The following is a 14805-nucleotide window of genomic DNA, read 5'->3' on the forward strand; positions in this document are numbered from 1 at the left end:
CAAGGTCAGGCCAGCCCTGTTGCCCCCCTTCCCTCTTCGGTTCCACAGATTTGCTGAGCCGCCCAGCACGTCGTGAGGACGTCGAGGACGAGCCCACCGGCCGGGAGCCCGGGCCCCCCAGGCAGCAAGCCAAGCCCGCTGCGCCTGTCCACGTTCCGGACTCACGGTGTCACTGGGGACGAGAAATGGTTTGGGGCCACTTGTTACAAAACACAAAACCAGGGGGCACCTGGGTGGCTCGGTCGTTGGGCGTCTGCCTTCGGCTCGGGTCACGGTCCCGGGGTCCTGGGATCGGGCCCCGCATCGGGCTCCCTGATCGGCGGGGAGCCTGCTTCTCCCTCTCCCACTCCCCCTGCTTGTGTTCCCTCTCTCGCTGTCTCTGTCAAATAAATGAAATCTTTACAAACAAAACAAAACACCTGATTTCTTTAAAAAAAAAAAAAACCACACAAAACCAGGACGAGAGCACACAAGTTTTTATGACTTTTATTAAATCCTTACAAAACAATACAAAATTCCGGCATTGACAGTTGGTGTAAGGAAAATGAGCTGTATCGATTCACCTGGTGCGGTGGAGTTAAAGTGCTTGGGTGTTTTCCCCCCACTTTTAAAAAACTTGAGTTTTTTTTTTTGTCTTTTTTTACACATCTTAACATTGAGACGTGGCCGTTCCCCTCCCGCAGGGCCAGGTGGCCTGGGAGCCAGGCGCTCATTCACAGTAACGGTTCCGACAGTCTCTCCAGCTCCCACGGCCCACGTGACATGTGGCGGGTGGAGGAAGTGGCTGTCCCACCTTTGGGAAAAAAAAAAAGCTCCTCACAGCTCTGCGTTCCAGAGTAAAACGGCCAAGGCGCCTGTGGCGGGCGGGGGGTCCGTTTGTTTCTTTTTTACAAAAAGGCGGAATCCCCAGTTGCAACGCGTAGGATCACCGGTGGGCACGAAGTGGGGGTGGGGGCGGCCTCCCCCCCCCCCGGGGTCTTTGGAAAGGCCAGTCCACAGATCCAGGCGGGCAGGGGGACCGGAGGGGGTGTCAGTCCCCACCAGCCACCAGAGACTGCCACAGAAACAGCATCTGGGCCCCCCCACCCACGAGGCCCCCCAACATTCAAGTATTCAAGAACAGGGAAGGGAAGTCAACTGATGTCTTTAAAAAATTAACAAAACAGGACGAACAACTAGAAGCCAGAGGGCTTTCCAGGCCCTGGCCTGCCATGGAGACCCGGCCAGACCCCAGGCCACGCTGCCTTGGCGGGAGTCGCAGGGACCCTCCCCGGGCGGCAGGAGCGCGTGTGCGTGGAGAAGGGGGGCCTGTATTGCATAGTGTTTCCCACCCGAGGACGAGGAGGGGCACTGGTCTCCCCAAGCCTAGCAGGCCCCTCGACGTGTGACCCCAGCGCCGAGGTGGGCAGAGGCGGGCATGGCGATTCCTGGGTGCCCGGAAGGAGGCCGTGGCAGCGGCGGCCATTTTCCTGAAGGTGGGCAGAGTCGAGACGCTGCCCTTGGGGGGTGGGGGGCTTCAGCAGGACCCCTGGGTGGGCCCTGGCTCTGAGGAGGAAGGGGGCTGACAGAGCTTCCACATCAGACCCCAAGGGTGACAAGGGGCGGGACGTGGCCGTGGTCAGACTGAGCCCTGAGAAGGGGCACTCGGGTGCCCGGGGTGGGGGTCTCTGGGACCCCCACGTTGGCTGACGGGCGCCTGTCCAGCCCCTCCCACTTCCTCTGGCACCGCCCTCCTGGGTGGGCAGGGGAGGGGGCAGTGGGTGCAGCCCCCCACCCCGGGTCAGCTGCAGCTTAAGGTCAAGGTTTGCGAGAGCCCCGATTGTCAGTCAAAGGGGGGAGTCCAGCTGCCTGCACCCAGGACCCCACCTGCCACGAGGGAGACCTGAGAAGCCCCCACCCCACCCGGCCACCAGGGTGTCTCCCGGGTGCGGGATGAAGGAGCTGCTGTGTCACTGAGGGGAGGTGTGGGGTTGGCCCGTCCCTGAAATACTGTGAGGCTGGGGAGGGGGCGCGTCCCTGTGCCCCCAGCTCTGGAAGACGACAAACGCCTCCTCTCCTGAGTCACATCGGGGCGGGGCGGGCGGGCGGGGGACCTTCACAGTACAGGTGAGCATCTGGGACTGGGGAGGCAGGGACCGGGCAAGCCCAGCGACACGCATCCGCCACTCTCCTCCCCAGGCGTCTGCTTTGCTTTCAACACCTTTAAAGGGCAACAAAAATGGGGGTAGGGCAGAAAAAAGGAGAAAAAAACCCAACAGCAAAAACCTCATATAAAAAGAGCCCCCCCCAACTGAGCTTAGGGCCTCGGGGTCCAGCCAGGGGAGGGCAGCCTGCTGGTCACCGGCTGGCAACAGCTTAAAAAAATCTTTAGATGTGACTGGGGGGTGGGGGGAGGGGGAGGAGTGACCTATGTACAGAGGGGGCGAGGGGTCACGCGTGGTCTCCCACCAGGACCACGGGGGCCGCAGACAGGCTGGCCCGCTGCCGCCTCTGGGCCAGCTTGCTCTGAGAGGGCGGGGACAGCTGCAGGCAGCGTGAGGTAGCTCGGATGACCACGGGCGGGCCCTGCCCCGCCTCCTCGGCTGCGTCCTCCTCTCGCTGAGCCAGCTGCCGGTTCACGGCGATGGCCTCAGCCGCAAACGACGTGAGCTCTTTGGCACAGCTGTTCCTGGGGAGGGGGCAGTCGTGGAGAAGGTGGAGGAGGGCCGCCAGGCACGCCCCGATCCCCTCGGGACCCCCCCGAGGCGTTCAGTACCCTGGGGGAGGGGCTGCAGGCCCCAGGACCCCCCCCCCCAACTGGGGGCCCAATCTACCACCATCACTGGTCCAAGAAAACCCAAGCACTTAGGTGGCTCCCCAACCCAATGATTTAAGTAAGGTTTCTTGTCTTTTTTAAACACCTAATGTTAACCACCCTCCCCCACCTCAGGGTCTCTGTTCCGGGCCCCATGCCCCCACGCGGGCCTCACCTCTGCAGGACCATGGGTGTGGGTAGAGTGTTCTCTGGAGCACACTGTAAAGCGACAGGAGGGGCGGGGCTGAAGCACAGAGCCCCGCTGCCCTCCGAGTGCCCAGCTGGCTGTGACCAGGGGTCAAGGGGCATACCTGCTAGAACGGAGCCAGGCCAGGGGGAGCAGGATGTGGCAGAAGCCTGGCAGTGGTCCATTACACCTGCTCCCTGCCCCCTCCCCTGTCTACTCATGGATCTCCTGACGTTCCAGAAGGACACAGGTGCGCCTCCACCACTTGCCCTGAGATCAGGGCCTGCCTTCGCTCCCTGGGGAGGCCCAGTGCCAAATTCTATTTTTCGTTAAGACCCTTGCCCTTGTGGCCTCCTTGCCTTGGGCTGGCAGCCTGGCTCGGGTGACCGCTGGCCAGAGAAATGGCAGGCTCTTCCCAGATGGGTGGGGACAGAAAGCTGGGCTGGGGTTGGCAGGCTCTGCCGGGGGTCTGTGACCTGCCCAACACCTGGACGACCTCGGCTTGCTGCTCTGTGCAGGTGTGCCAGACAGGAAGAGGCCCCTGCGCCTCTGGGGCACAAAACCAAGCAATTCACTGAGCGGCAGTGCCTGCAGTCCCAACCCCTAGCTGGTAGCAGCGGGTGGACTTTCCCGCCATGCACGTGCCCCCACCCCAGATGGCCTGAGCCCCAGACCCATGCGGCAGGTGGGGAGCTGCTGCGGGCCTTCCCAAGGACTCTCGTACACCCGCTCCAAGTCACCCCTAGCCCCTTGGAGGCTGTGTGGAGGCAGGAGGCCCTAGCGGAGCTCACACTCACCCCCTGCACCCAAGGGTGCTGCAGAACTTGGGCGGCGCTCAGCCTCTGCTTGGCGTCGCGGACAAGGAGCTTTGAGATGAGATCTTTGGCAGCAAAGGAGATGTGGGCCCAATCCTTCTCAGGAAACTCGTACTTGCCCTCCTGGATGCTCTCGAACAGCATGTTCTGCGGGGCAGACAAGTAAGGAGGTGAAAGGTCCGCTGCAGGCGACTGAGCCCCACACAGACACGTGCCAGCTGGGACCAGATTCGGGCACGCCAGCTTAGGAACGAGCCCTGCCAGGGGCCCAGGACCCAACCGTGCGGCCTAACCCATGACCTGGACACACTGCCACCCCCCCTCACCCCCCTCCCCCCCGACAACAGGCTGGACTGGGGGCTGCAGAGGCCCCTGAGACCTAGCTGGCAGGATGGCGGGGGGCGGGGCCGCTCTGGAGGGCTAAATGCCTGGGTATGATGCAGGCTGCAGTGGAGAGCTGGCCTCAGCCAAGTGCTCAGTGAACTCTGCCTGGGACAGTGTGACGGGCAGCCGGGCTCCCGTGAGGCACAGGCCACGAGGCTGGAACCCCTGCCTCTCCTCATGGCAGCTCCCTGCCTCCCAACTGCTTTCTCTCAGGCCGCAGAACCAAGAAGCCTGTGTAACCCCAAGAGGGCAGGCCAGCACCATCCTGTGGGCGTGTGGGGTGTTGGAGACCGTGACCAGGGCAGTGGTGGGATGCAGGGGTGCAGGGGATATGGCGGGGTGCAGGGGATGGGGGAGACTATGGAGTGCAAGGGGTGGGTGGGGGTCCCAGCGGGGTGCACGGGGCACAGGGCGGCACATGGCAGTGGGTGGGGGTCCCGCGGGGTGCAGGGGGGAGACCGTGACCAAGGCAGTGGTGGGATGCAGGGGTGCAGGGGATATGGCGGGGTGCAGGGGATGGGGGAGACTATGGAGTGCAAGGGGGTGGGTGGGGGTCCCAGCGGGGTGTGTGTGGTGTGTGTGTGGGGGGGTGGGGATCCCCGCGGGGTGCACGGACAGGGCGGCACATGGCAGTGGGTGGGGGTCCCGCGGGGCGCAGGGGGCGCACGGGGCGCGTGGGGGTCCCGCGGCGCGCAGGGGGCGCACGGGGCGCACGGGGGTCCCGCGGGGCGCAGGGGGCGCGCACCTGGCAGGCCGGGCAGGCCTCGCCGCGGTCCCAGCCGCAGTCGCTGCCGCAGTGGCCCACGAAGGGCGGGTAGCCACTGAGCAGGATGTAGAGAATGACGCCCAGGCTCCAGAGGTCGCAGCGCTTGTCGTAGATGCTGGCTTCCTCACTGAAGGCCTCCACCACCTCGGGGGCCATGTACTCGGCCGAGCCGCACTGCGGGCGGGGACCGGGCGTCACGAACCCGCCGAGGGGGAAGGGCAGCGCGGCCAGGCCGGGACTTCCCGGCGTCACGTGAGGGCCCGAAGGCAGGGTCACCGGGGCCTCTGCGCCCAGCGCCCCGCCAGGCCAATCAGAGGCGGGCCAGGGGCCCAGCCCCGCCCCTCCACCCAATCAACAGGTGGCAGGTGCCCACCCCGCCTAGCCACCCAATCAGCGGCCAGGAGCCGGCCCCGCCCCCCTCCGCGGGGCCAATCAGCGGCTGTTGCTAAGCGAAAAGCCCCAGCTCGGCGGCGCTCGGCCGGCGGCACCTCGAGGTTACGCAACCGCAGCCCGGGAGCGGGTCGGGGCGTGCCCGCTGCCTGCGCGCCTCACCGGGGTGAGCAGCTCCGGAGTGGAGATGGGGGAGCAGTCCCCGTTGAGTTTGATGCCGCTGCCCAGGTCAAAGTCGCATATCTTGACGGGGGAGACCTGGGAGGGGTGCGAAGAGGCGGTGAGGCGGGGGTCCAGGCCAACCCCGCCCCGGCCGCTGGGAAGGCCGCTCCCGGGCGCCCTCACCTGGTTGGGGTGCTCACAGAGGATGTTTTCTGGCTTTAGGTCCCTGTGGGCGATGCCTGCGGTGAGAACCAGGGGGGAGCGGGGTCACTGGGGGGAGTGGGGGCATTGTCTGGGAGTCTGGGGCAGGTGGAGCGGGCGCAAGGCTGCACACCGCTGGGGGCCCCGTGGGCCCCACCACCCACCTTTGTTGTGCAGGAAGTCCAGGGCGCTGGCCACGTCCTGCACGACCACGCTGGCCTCCAGCTCGTTAAAGTGCCGCCGCTTGTGGATGTGGCTCAGGATGGAGCCTGGGGCCAGGCCGTGGGGGACGGAGAACGTGTACAGGTCACCTGTGTGTCTCCAGGCCACCGCCCAGTAGCACCCACTTCCACCCCGCAGGCACACGCCCACTCTGGCCTCCGTGGGCTCAAAGCCTGGACAGCAAGTTCAGACCCCACAATCCACCCCCCCACCCCCCGATGCACAGGAGGGGCAGCTCTGAAAAGTCCCTCCTGGTGGCCGGGCCCACAGCCCATTAACCATTAAGATGCAGCTGGAGGTGGCTCCCAGGCCCCACGTACCGCCCCGCATCTTCTCAAACACCAGGTAGAAGCGATCCTCCTCCTCAAAGAACTCTATCAGCTCTAGAACATTCCTGGGCCATGGGGGGTTGGAGAGGCAGGAGAGGAGGGAAGCTTCTGAGGACCGTGTGCGCCCACCGCCCAGCCCAGCTGGGGCCCGCCCTTTCCACGCCCACCTGCCCACAGGAAGGCTATAGCACCGGGGCCCTGGGCCTGCCTCCACCCTGCCTGCTGGGGGCTGCGTGCGGGACACTGGGTGTACCGCAGAAGACCCTGCGCAGAGATACGCACTGGGCGCTCCCGGAACGCTTGCTGGGGATGATGAGCTTCAGGCCCATTCATCCACGGAGAGATGGCTCAGGGCCCAGTTCTGTGGTGAGGTGGGTCACATTACCTGTGTCCCTGGCACTGATACAGCATCTCCACCTCCCGGAAAACCCGACTCCGAATGTGGCCCGGCTGCTTCTCGATGATCTAGACGGGGGTGGGGCAGGAGACAGAGCAGCTGGGTCAGCCAGACCCTCCAAAGCCCAAGGGGCCCCTACCAGAAATTTGCCCTGTGCCATGCCTAAAACCCCATTAGAGCTTAGATCTGAAGTTCTAAGAAGCTGAGCTCTCCTCCTGGGGCCCAGAATTCGCCAGAAGTCAAGAACTATGGCATCAGCACAAGCCTGGGGGGGGGGGGCGAGGTGCAACATGTTTCCAGAGTGGCACCAGGGGAGAGACAGGCTGGACCAGAAAGCCAGAAAGAGAACTGGGCCTTCTCCATTCCCGACCCCACAGTCCTCAGGGGCATGTCTGTGGGCTGGGACTCCTACAAAATGCCCCTTCAGGGGTGTCAGAGGCCCTGGGACTGGGCAGCCTCTCCTCCCTGACCAGGAGACTGGTGGCCACTGCACGGGTTCCCACACCACCCAGGGGACTGGAGGGGCCTTGGGGTGCCTGGCTGCCAGACACACCGCCCCCGCCTACCTCAGTGCCAAGTGCTACCTCTCCAGTTTCATGACCGTCCGGGCAGCTGCCTGGGCTCACGCAGCCCATCCAGATGGGCCTCCTGCCAACCAGCAGGCACAGTCTCCTGGGACTCAGCCCCAGAAAGCCAGCTTCTGCCTTCAATCCCCTTGGGCACCCAGGAGCTCTGAGGACCGGAGGGTCCCCCAGCCACCTTTGCTCCCAGAAGTGGGGGCAAAAGGTACGTGCTGGCTCTCTCTGGACAGGTTGGATCTTCGGCCCCCTCTCACTGGGCCGGTGAGGGAGGCTAGTCACCCCCTGGCCCGGGGTTCCCTGTCCAGTGCACTGGCCTGGAGGGGGATGCAGTGTGTTCCCCCAGCTAGTTCCTGCAGCAGGCAGGCATGACGTCCACTTGCTGCCGGGACCCAGCCTATGCACTGTGCCACCTGTCTGGTGACAAACACCAGTGCCACAGAGAGGCAGGACAACCAGATTTCAGGGCCTCCTGACACAATGCCAGCAGCCACACTCTGCTGGAGTAGCTCTTGACAACCTGGCTAGGACCCCTACTTCATGAGAAAAATGTGGTCCCTCGGGAGAGGGATGGCTTTACGGGCGGTCACACAACAGTGTAAGGAAGCCAGCTGCCCAGGAGGATCCTGAGGAGGAAAGCACCCAGTGCAGAAAGTGCTGGGGCTAAGCATCCAATTCTCTCGCACCATTGCCCCGCTCCGCTCACCAGGGGGCACCTGGTCCTCGCTGCTGGGCCGCCAGCCTCCTGGGGCCCCATCCCACCCAGATGTAGCATCGCCAGGGAGGACTGGAAGACTTCCCAGAACACAGGGTCACACTGCCTGGCCAAGAAACAGGTTTTCCAGACCACTTGGCCATACTGTGGGTCAGGGGCTACACAGGAACACTGAAGAGGTTCTTCCGAGGCTGCCCTAGTCGCCCCAAATGCCAAGCCTCCTCAGGCCCCAAGTAAAGTGTGGCCTTTCCATCCTTGTGACCAACATGGAGAACCACTTGCCACTCCTGAGGAATGGCACGAGGTGAACCAGCAGACAAGAGCCAACTCTGACCGAAGCCCCCAGCCGCACTGGTCCTCAGCCACCTGCGTAGGGAGCTGCCCCTTGTGGTCACTTCCTGCCCAGCCTCGGGGGCTCAGACCAGTCTGACCTAGATTCCCAAGGGTGGCCTGAGTCACTGGCCCTGGGGCCATTTTTAGACACCAGTTTTCCCCAGCTGCTGGTCCAGGGGCTCAGATGCCAGCTCCCCTCCTCCCGCCACCCTCAGCTGGTGCCGGATCCCAGGCGCTGCGGGGAGGTGAGGAGGGCCGTCTGGGCGCTGGCGCTCACCTTGACAGCGTACTCCTGGTTGGTGATGAGGTTGACACAGGTCTGCACGCGGGCATGGGCGCCCTCCCCGAGCACATCCTCCTGGAGCTGGTAGACGTCTATGGAGTGGAGGGGGGGGGTGGTTGAGAGCTGCCCCAGGCCAGCCCCCCTCTCCCTCCCTCCCCCGCCCCTGCTGGTGCCCACTCACCCTCAAACCTGCCCGAGAAGCTGTCGGTGGCCCGGCACCGCTTCTTCTTCTTGCCTCTCTTCTTGGCATCCGGGATGTCGATGGGCTGGCTCGTGGGCATATCTGTACTGGGAGACCCGGAGGTGAGGCCGACCCTGCCCAGCAGGCAGCCGGCCCCTGCGGCTCCCCGGCCACGGCCCTCACCCACAGCCAGGGAAGTACCCCTCCCGCTCAGGCCCTCACCAGGGCGGGCAGGGCACTCCAGGCTGAAGTCAGTCTCCCCGTGATGGGTCTGATCTAAGGAGAAGGCCAGCTCGAAAGGATTCTGCCCCTGTAGGGAAAGGAAAGGAGAGCGCTCAGGCCCCGCCCAGAGAGTGACCCAGCCCCCCCTGTGTCCACAAGTCAAGGGGAACAAAGCCTGGCTTTGCCTGACTGTGAGGAAATGGACCTTCCCCCCTCCCCCCACCAGCCCAGGGCCCTTGGGGCGTCCAGGAAGGGGATGCGGTGCGGGGAGGGGCCATGAGCAGAGGCAGAGGGCCCTGCGTGAGTCACCCGGGTGCCAGGCCATGCCTCACACCTTGGTTGCTCACCCTGCAGAATGGGTTCAACCTCCTTAGCCCACCTGGCCCTCTGGGCTGCCTGGGATCAAAGGCAGCAGGGCGGTCAGTGGTCAGTGCGAGGGGATGAGTCACCGGCCTCCAGGCGGGATTCCCAGCAGGGGCGGCCCTGCCTGCTTTCCCACGGCCTCCTGCGCAAAGGCCCTTGCCATTCTGGCCTCAGTTTCCCCGCTGTCAAAGGGGGAGCCACCGCCCTCCTGCCCATAGACTGCTCCCTGTGTGGCCGCGCTGTTACCAGACTGTGTCACTCCCCCAGACTCTGGAGGCTCATGAGATGGGCCTGCAAGGCCTCCGGCGGGAGAGCATAAACCCCGGGCTGCCCTCTGCCTGGCCCTACCCAGTCCCGTTTCACCCGCAGGACACAGCCCCTTCCAGGCCCCCGTGCCCAGCTAAGAAAGCAGCCCTGGGAGAGAGGGGCCCGCTGGAGGCAGCCCGCCAGCCCCCACGACTGCGGGAAGGGCGCCAGACCCTGACTAGGGAAGGAAGGCGGCTGGGGGTTGGAGAAACTGTTTCGTATGCCCCACAGGATTGCTGGAAGAACTTTCTGCAGAGCAGATGGTCCAGGGTGAGGACTGATGGCCCCCAGCATGAGGTGTGAGGCCTTTGAGGCTGGGGCCCAGCCAGGTTCCCTCAGGAGTTAGCTCTAATTTCGCTCCCCGAACGCTAGTAGACTAGGTGGCCAGGGCCTCGGGTGGGTGTGGGCCGGCCTGTGTGCACAGTGGTGCTGTTGGTGCTGGGTGACCTGGGCCCAGTCACTGCCCCTCTCTGGGCCTCAAGACAACCGGGGCCAGGCTCTGGCTGGAGGGTCATCCAGAGAAGGAAGTCCAGGAAAGCCCTAGAGAGACCCTGAGGGGCCCGCTGCCGAAGGAGCTGGGCCAGATTCCTACAGACGGGGCCTGGAAGCCAGGCCGGCAGCACAGGGGGGGCAGGCAGAGGTCAGAGGGAGCGGCTGAAAACACGCACAGGCCCTCCCTGCCTCCTTACCCACCCTGCAGATAGTTGCTAGGAGGCCCAGGCCGGGCAGGGCAGCGGGGAGAAGGGAGTACTCCAGCCAGCCTACTCAGGGCTCACCCACCAGCCCCTCGCCCTGCCTGCTGAGGGGTCCGGCCCCTGGGGGAGTCAGGCACACAGCCGTCTGATAAGACTCCTCCAGAGGCGCCAGGTTACTGCTTCCACCTGGGAGGAGGGGCTCCAGGGAACCACATAAAGGGGTGATGACGAGGGAGGGTAGACAAGAGGCTCCCAGTCAGCAGCCAGCGATGTCACGTTCCAGCTACCTCACCTTGGTCTGGTGACCTCAGCCCCAGGCCTGACCGACATCGGTGGGTGACATGGGAGGAAGCTGCCCACGGTTCGTCGGCCGGAGGAAGGGCGCGAGGACCCCAGGGAGCCTGCTGGCTTCCCTCACCACCCCCACACGCCTGTCCCGGCCTCCAACTCGGAGGCAGAAAGGGTGGCCAAGCCACCCCCAGGGGAGAGCCAGCTCCCGTGCCCTCGCACCACGTGCAGGGGAGAATAGGGCAAACCCCGGTGCTGGCTGTGCCTCCAATTTCCTCACTTACAAAGGGGAAAGTGTGTTGGGAGATGCCTGGCAGAAGCCTGTCCCCGCTGTGCGGCTGCTGGACGGTGGGGGGAGGCAGCTGGCCCCAGCCCAAGGGAACAACCTCAGTGTGGTGCGAGGAGAGTCCTAGAGTGGCCCGAAGGGCCATCTCAGAGGCGAGGCTCCCTGTCCAGTGTTCTTCCCACCCGCTCAGCACTCCCGGAGGCCCACCTGGGCGCAGCCTCTGGTCCCAAGCAATGTGGGCGGGCTGGGCCTGGGGCTGGCCTCAGGCCTCCAGTCAGCAGCCCTTGGCAGGCGGCAGCTGGAACCATCCAGAAAGTGCGAGTTTGCTTTGGCCGCCGTGCTGGCCCCTCACATTGACCCTGTCTCAGCTCCTGCCCAGCCCCAGGAGGGGACAGACCACTGCCAGTGATGTCTCAGGTTCACCCCCCCTTCAGCCCAGCCCTGGACACATGGATGAGCCAAGGGCGTCGCTGCCCTGGGGGTGGGGGGGAAGCACGGATGACAGGCATGTGGGCAGGGGTGGGGCACGCTGGCCCGAGATGCTGGCTGGACAGGCCTGGGAATTCTAACCCAAACAGTCTCCACTTGCTCCTCCCACCTCGGTGCGCAGCGCGCCTGTGTACACACACACACACACGCACATACACACACACACGCACACACGCAAACGCGCGCGTGCCCATGCACGCGCCTGCACACACACACACACACACACACACACACACACACACACACACAAGCGCGCGCGCAGGTCCTGCCTTCTTTACAGGGCAACAGGTCCCTGCCCAAGGAGGCCCAGGGAAGCCATTACATAACGCGGCTGGCAGGGTGGGGCGGCCGTTGACATCACTGCGTCCCCTGAGCCAGCCCTGTGGGGCCCCAGCCCAGCACCTGCCTGCCGCCCCCCCCCCCAGACGCGCTCATCTGAGACCCGGACTCGGCTGCAGCCGTGGGGCCACCGCAGAAACTTCCCGCTCCCACAGGAAGTAGCACTTGGGCCTGGAGTGTCTGGGAGGTGCAGGGCTGGGGGGCATCCAATCCACTCCCCCGTTCCTTAGACCACGTAGGAGAGCTTTGGGGTCCTGCAGCCCTACTTTGGATCCCTGGAGGAAAGACCCCACAGACCCACAGGCCCAGGGCGCTGAGGACTGGACTGTGGCCTGCTGAGCTCCCTGGCAGTGCACACCCAGCTGGGGTTTGCAGGGGACTCACTGCTAGGTGCCCCCACAGGCTGCCCCCGGCCCCACTTGGGGTTCTTGGAGGAAAGACCCCAACAGTCCCCAAGGCGCTGGGGCCTGGACTGTGGCCCACTGACCTCCCCCCCCCCCACCCGCCAGCGCACACCCGGTTGGGGCAGCCCCAGACCCTGGGTGGGGGGGCAGGCACGAGCCCCGGGGGGGGGGGGGATCCTGGGGGTGGGCTACGCGCCCCCCACCGGCCACTCGAGTGGTCCAGCCCCAGGCGACCCCAAACCCACCCGGCCCTCACCTTAAACGAACGGTGGAAGCCCTGAAGTTCGGCTGTTTTCTTCTGCACCATCTTCTGTCCGGGCCCCGCCAGCGGGGGAGGGGACGGCGGGCCCGGGAGGACGGCCCGTGGGCGGGGGGCGGCCGGGGAAGGGACCCTGCAGGCGGGAGCAGACAAAGGAGAGCGTGAGTGGCTGCGGCCAGCGCGCCGGGAGCCCGGGCCGGCGAGGCTCCGCGGGGCCTGATTCCCGAGACCGGGTCGGGGCCGGGCCAGGGTCGCCGGGCCGCACTTACCGGGGTCGGGCTCGGGCCGGGGCCGCAGTGCTGCCGCCGCCGCCACCGCCCGAGACACGCAGCCCGGACCCCGCTGCGCGGACCGCGCGGGGAACAGCGCCGCCGCCGCCGCCGCCGCCGCCGCCGCCGCCGCCGCCACCACCGCGGACTCCTCCGCCTGGGCCGCCGCCACCGCCGCCGAGAGGAGCCGGGCGCGCCGCCCCGCCGCCGCCTTTATAGGCCAGGCTTCGCCCCGCCCCGTACGCATGCCCCGCCCCCGCCAGCCCCGCCCACACGCGCACAGCGGGAGCTGGGCTGGAGGGCCCTCCGGGCCAAGTGCGGCTGCGCACTCGGGCCGTGAGGGGTGTCCACGCGCCTGCGCGGTGAGGTGCGCGGGGCTTCGGGAGAAAGACCCGGGAGGGCTGCTGACGGTTGCTGGGGGGGTTGCCTGAGGCCCTGGGAGACCCGCGGGTCCCTGGCACCGAGCTGGAGCCGGGCCCTGCGCTCTGGCAGTTCCCCCAGGATGCCCGGCCAGGGCCTCGAATACACTGACTCCTTTGGGCGACTTCCCTTCCCTAGAACATACATGGCTCCCTCTTGGCAGCTCCCCAATCCCAGAACTTGCTGTGGCTCTGTCTTGATTGATCCTACAACCTGCCAAGGCTTCCTGATGCACCTCCCTGATCCTGGCTCCGGCTGTCCTGCTGATGCACCCCAACAGGCTTTGAGACCCAGCTGCCTCCTCCAGGGAGCTCCCCAAGAGTTTGCCCTGTAGTTGGCCGAGAAAGGGGACCACTGTATGGGATGGGGACTGAAATCTATGAAGGACCTTCCCTCAGTTCTGCAAAGGAATGTTTCAGGGAGAGCAGGGACCCAGGACCAAGAAAGAGTCCAAAGGGTGGGAGCAGCCAGGACAGGGGGTAAAATACCATTCTGTTTTTGTTGCCCCCCCCCCCCCCGCCCTGACCCAGGTTTGGGTAGAATCGGCCCTTCCTGAGCTGGGCCAGTTCCCTGTCCCCAAAGCACTGTGGTGCAGAGTCCTGACTTCGTACCCTGGGCACATGGAAGTACAAGTCTGTGGGGTGGACCGACCTCCCTCTCCTCCAGGCCTCAGCTTGTCCTGCTAGAGACTTCCTGCCACCCAAATCTAGTTGTCCCCCAACCAGGCCCCGCTGACCTGAAGCTGAATTGTCCCCTTCTAGTGGGGCAGCCTCTCTGTGCTGCCTGCCAAGGCCACACCTGACTTCCTTCAGGAAGCACTTCCCCCATCCTCCGCCATCCCCTGCGTGTGTGTGTGTGTGTGTGTGTGTGTGTGTGTGTGTGTGTGTGTACGTACACGTTGGCTCCAGGTGCCTGGGGTGGGGCTGTTAGACCTGCCTGCCCAGGAGAAGTCTCTTCGCCCTCCCTCTGTCCTTTCCTGGCTGCCCCTCCCACCTCAGCCTCCAGGCCAGGGCCCTCCCTGTCACCTGGCGGGCTCAGGTGAGTACAGATGGGTCACTGCCCCTCCTCGGAAGCTCAGCTTCATGACAGCACAGATCTGTCCGCTGCCCGCCCAGAGCCCACCCAGCACAGGGCCTGGCACGCAGGACGTGCCCCCTGAATACTGCTGAGAAGAATAGATGTGTTTGAGCGTGTGTGCACGCGTGTGTGCAAGGGGGTGTGTGTGCGTACAGGGGTTGTGTAAGTGTGTTAGCTTCTCGCATACTGGAAGGCTTCAAACAACAAAAATTTATGCTCTCAGGTTTTGGAGACCTGGAGTCTGAAATCAAGGTCTAGGCAGGGCCACACCCTCTCTGAAGGCTCCCCGCGGAGGATCCTTCCTGCTTCTCCCAGCTTCCGGAGCTGGCTGGCAGTCCTGGAGTCCCTAGGCCCGCAGCCACCTCACCCCGGCCCCTGCCCCCGCCTTCAGGTGGCTGTCTGCTCTGCATCTCTGGCATCACCCGTCCCGTACAACCTCATCCTAACGAATTCCACCTAACGAGGCCCTATTTCCAGATGCCACATTCATGGGTTCCTAGGGAACGCAATTCAACCCACAGCAGCAAAGCAGGTCTACACCCCAGGGTGGGTGTTTAGCCGTGTTCACTCTCGTGTGTGGACCTGTGGGGGCTGACATTCACACTGACCTCAGGGAACAGAATGAAGGCCACCCCCGGGGCCATCTCCCCA

At 65.0% G+C, this 14805-nt stretch overlaps 1 protein-coding gene across 2 annotated transcripts; it reads right to left on the reverse strand.

Annotated features, from left to right (window-relative positions):
* Nucleotides 1-470: 470 nt before the first annotated feature.
* Nucleotides 471-12781, reverse strand: MKNK2 (MAPK interacting serine/threonine kinase 2). Of its 2 annotated transcripts, XM_035723162.1 has the most exons (14): nucleotides 12658-12781; nucleotides 12386-12521; nucleotides 8960-9047; nucleotides 8738-8839; nucleotides 8551-8648; nucleotides 6636-6715; nucleotides 6242-6315; nucleotides 5864-5968; nucleotides 5682-5737; nucleotides 5499-5594; nucleotides 4926-5120; nucleotides 3779-3943; nucleotides 2970-3013; nucleotides 471-2668 (listed from the first exon to the last, which is right to left on the reverse strand). In XM_035723162.1, the coding sequence occupies exons 2-14, from the start codon at nucleotides 12434-12436 to the stop codon at nucleotides 2431-2433; spliced, it is 1392 nt and encodes a 463-aa protein (XP_035579055.1). In that variant the 5' UTR covers nucleotides 12437-12521; nucleotides 12658-12781; the 3' UTR covers nucleotides 471-2430. The 2 variants fall into 2 exon arrangements, with proteins under 2 accessions (XP_035579055.1, XP_035579056.1); XM_035723163.1 differs by lacking the exon at nucleotides 2970-3013 and having other exon boundaries at nucleotides 471-793.
* Between the last annotated feature and the right edge of the window lie 2024 nt (nucleotides 12782-14805).

Source organism: Zalophus californianus, chromosome 1 (genome assembly GCF_009762305.2).
Source record: "Zalophus californianus isolate mZalCal1 chromosome 1, mZalCal1.pri.v2, whole genome shotgun sequence".
NCBI lineage: Eukaryota > Metazoa > Chordata > Mammalia > Carnivora > Otariidae > Zalophus > Zalophus californianus.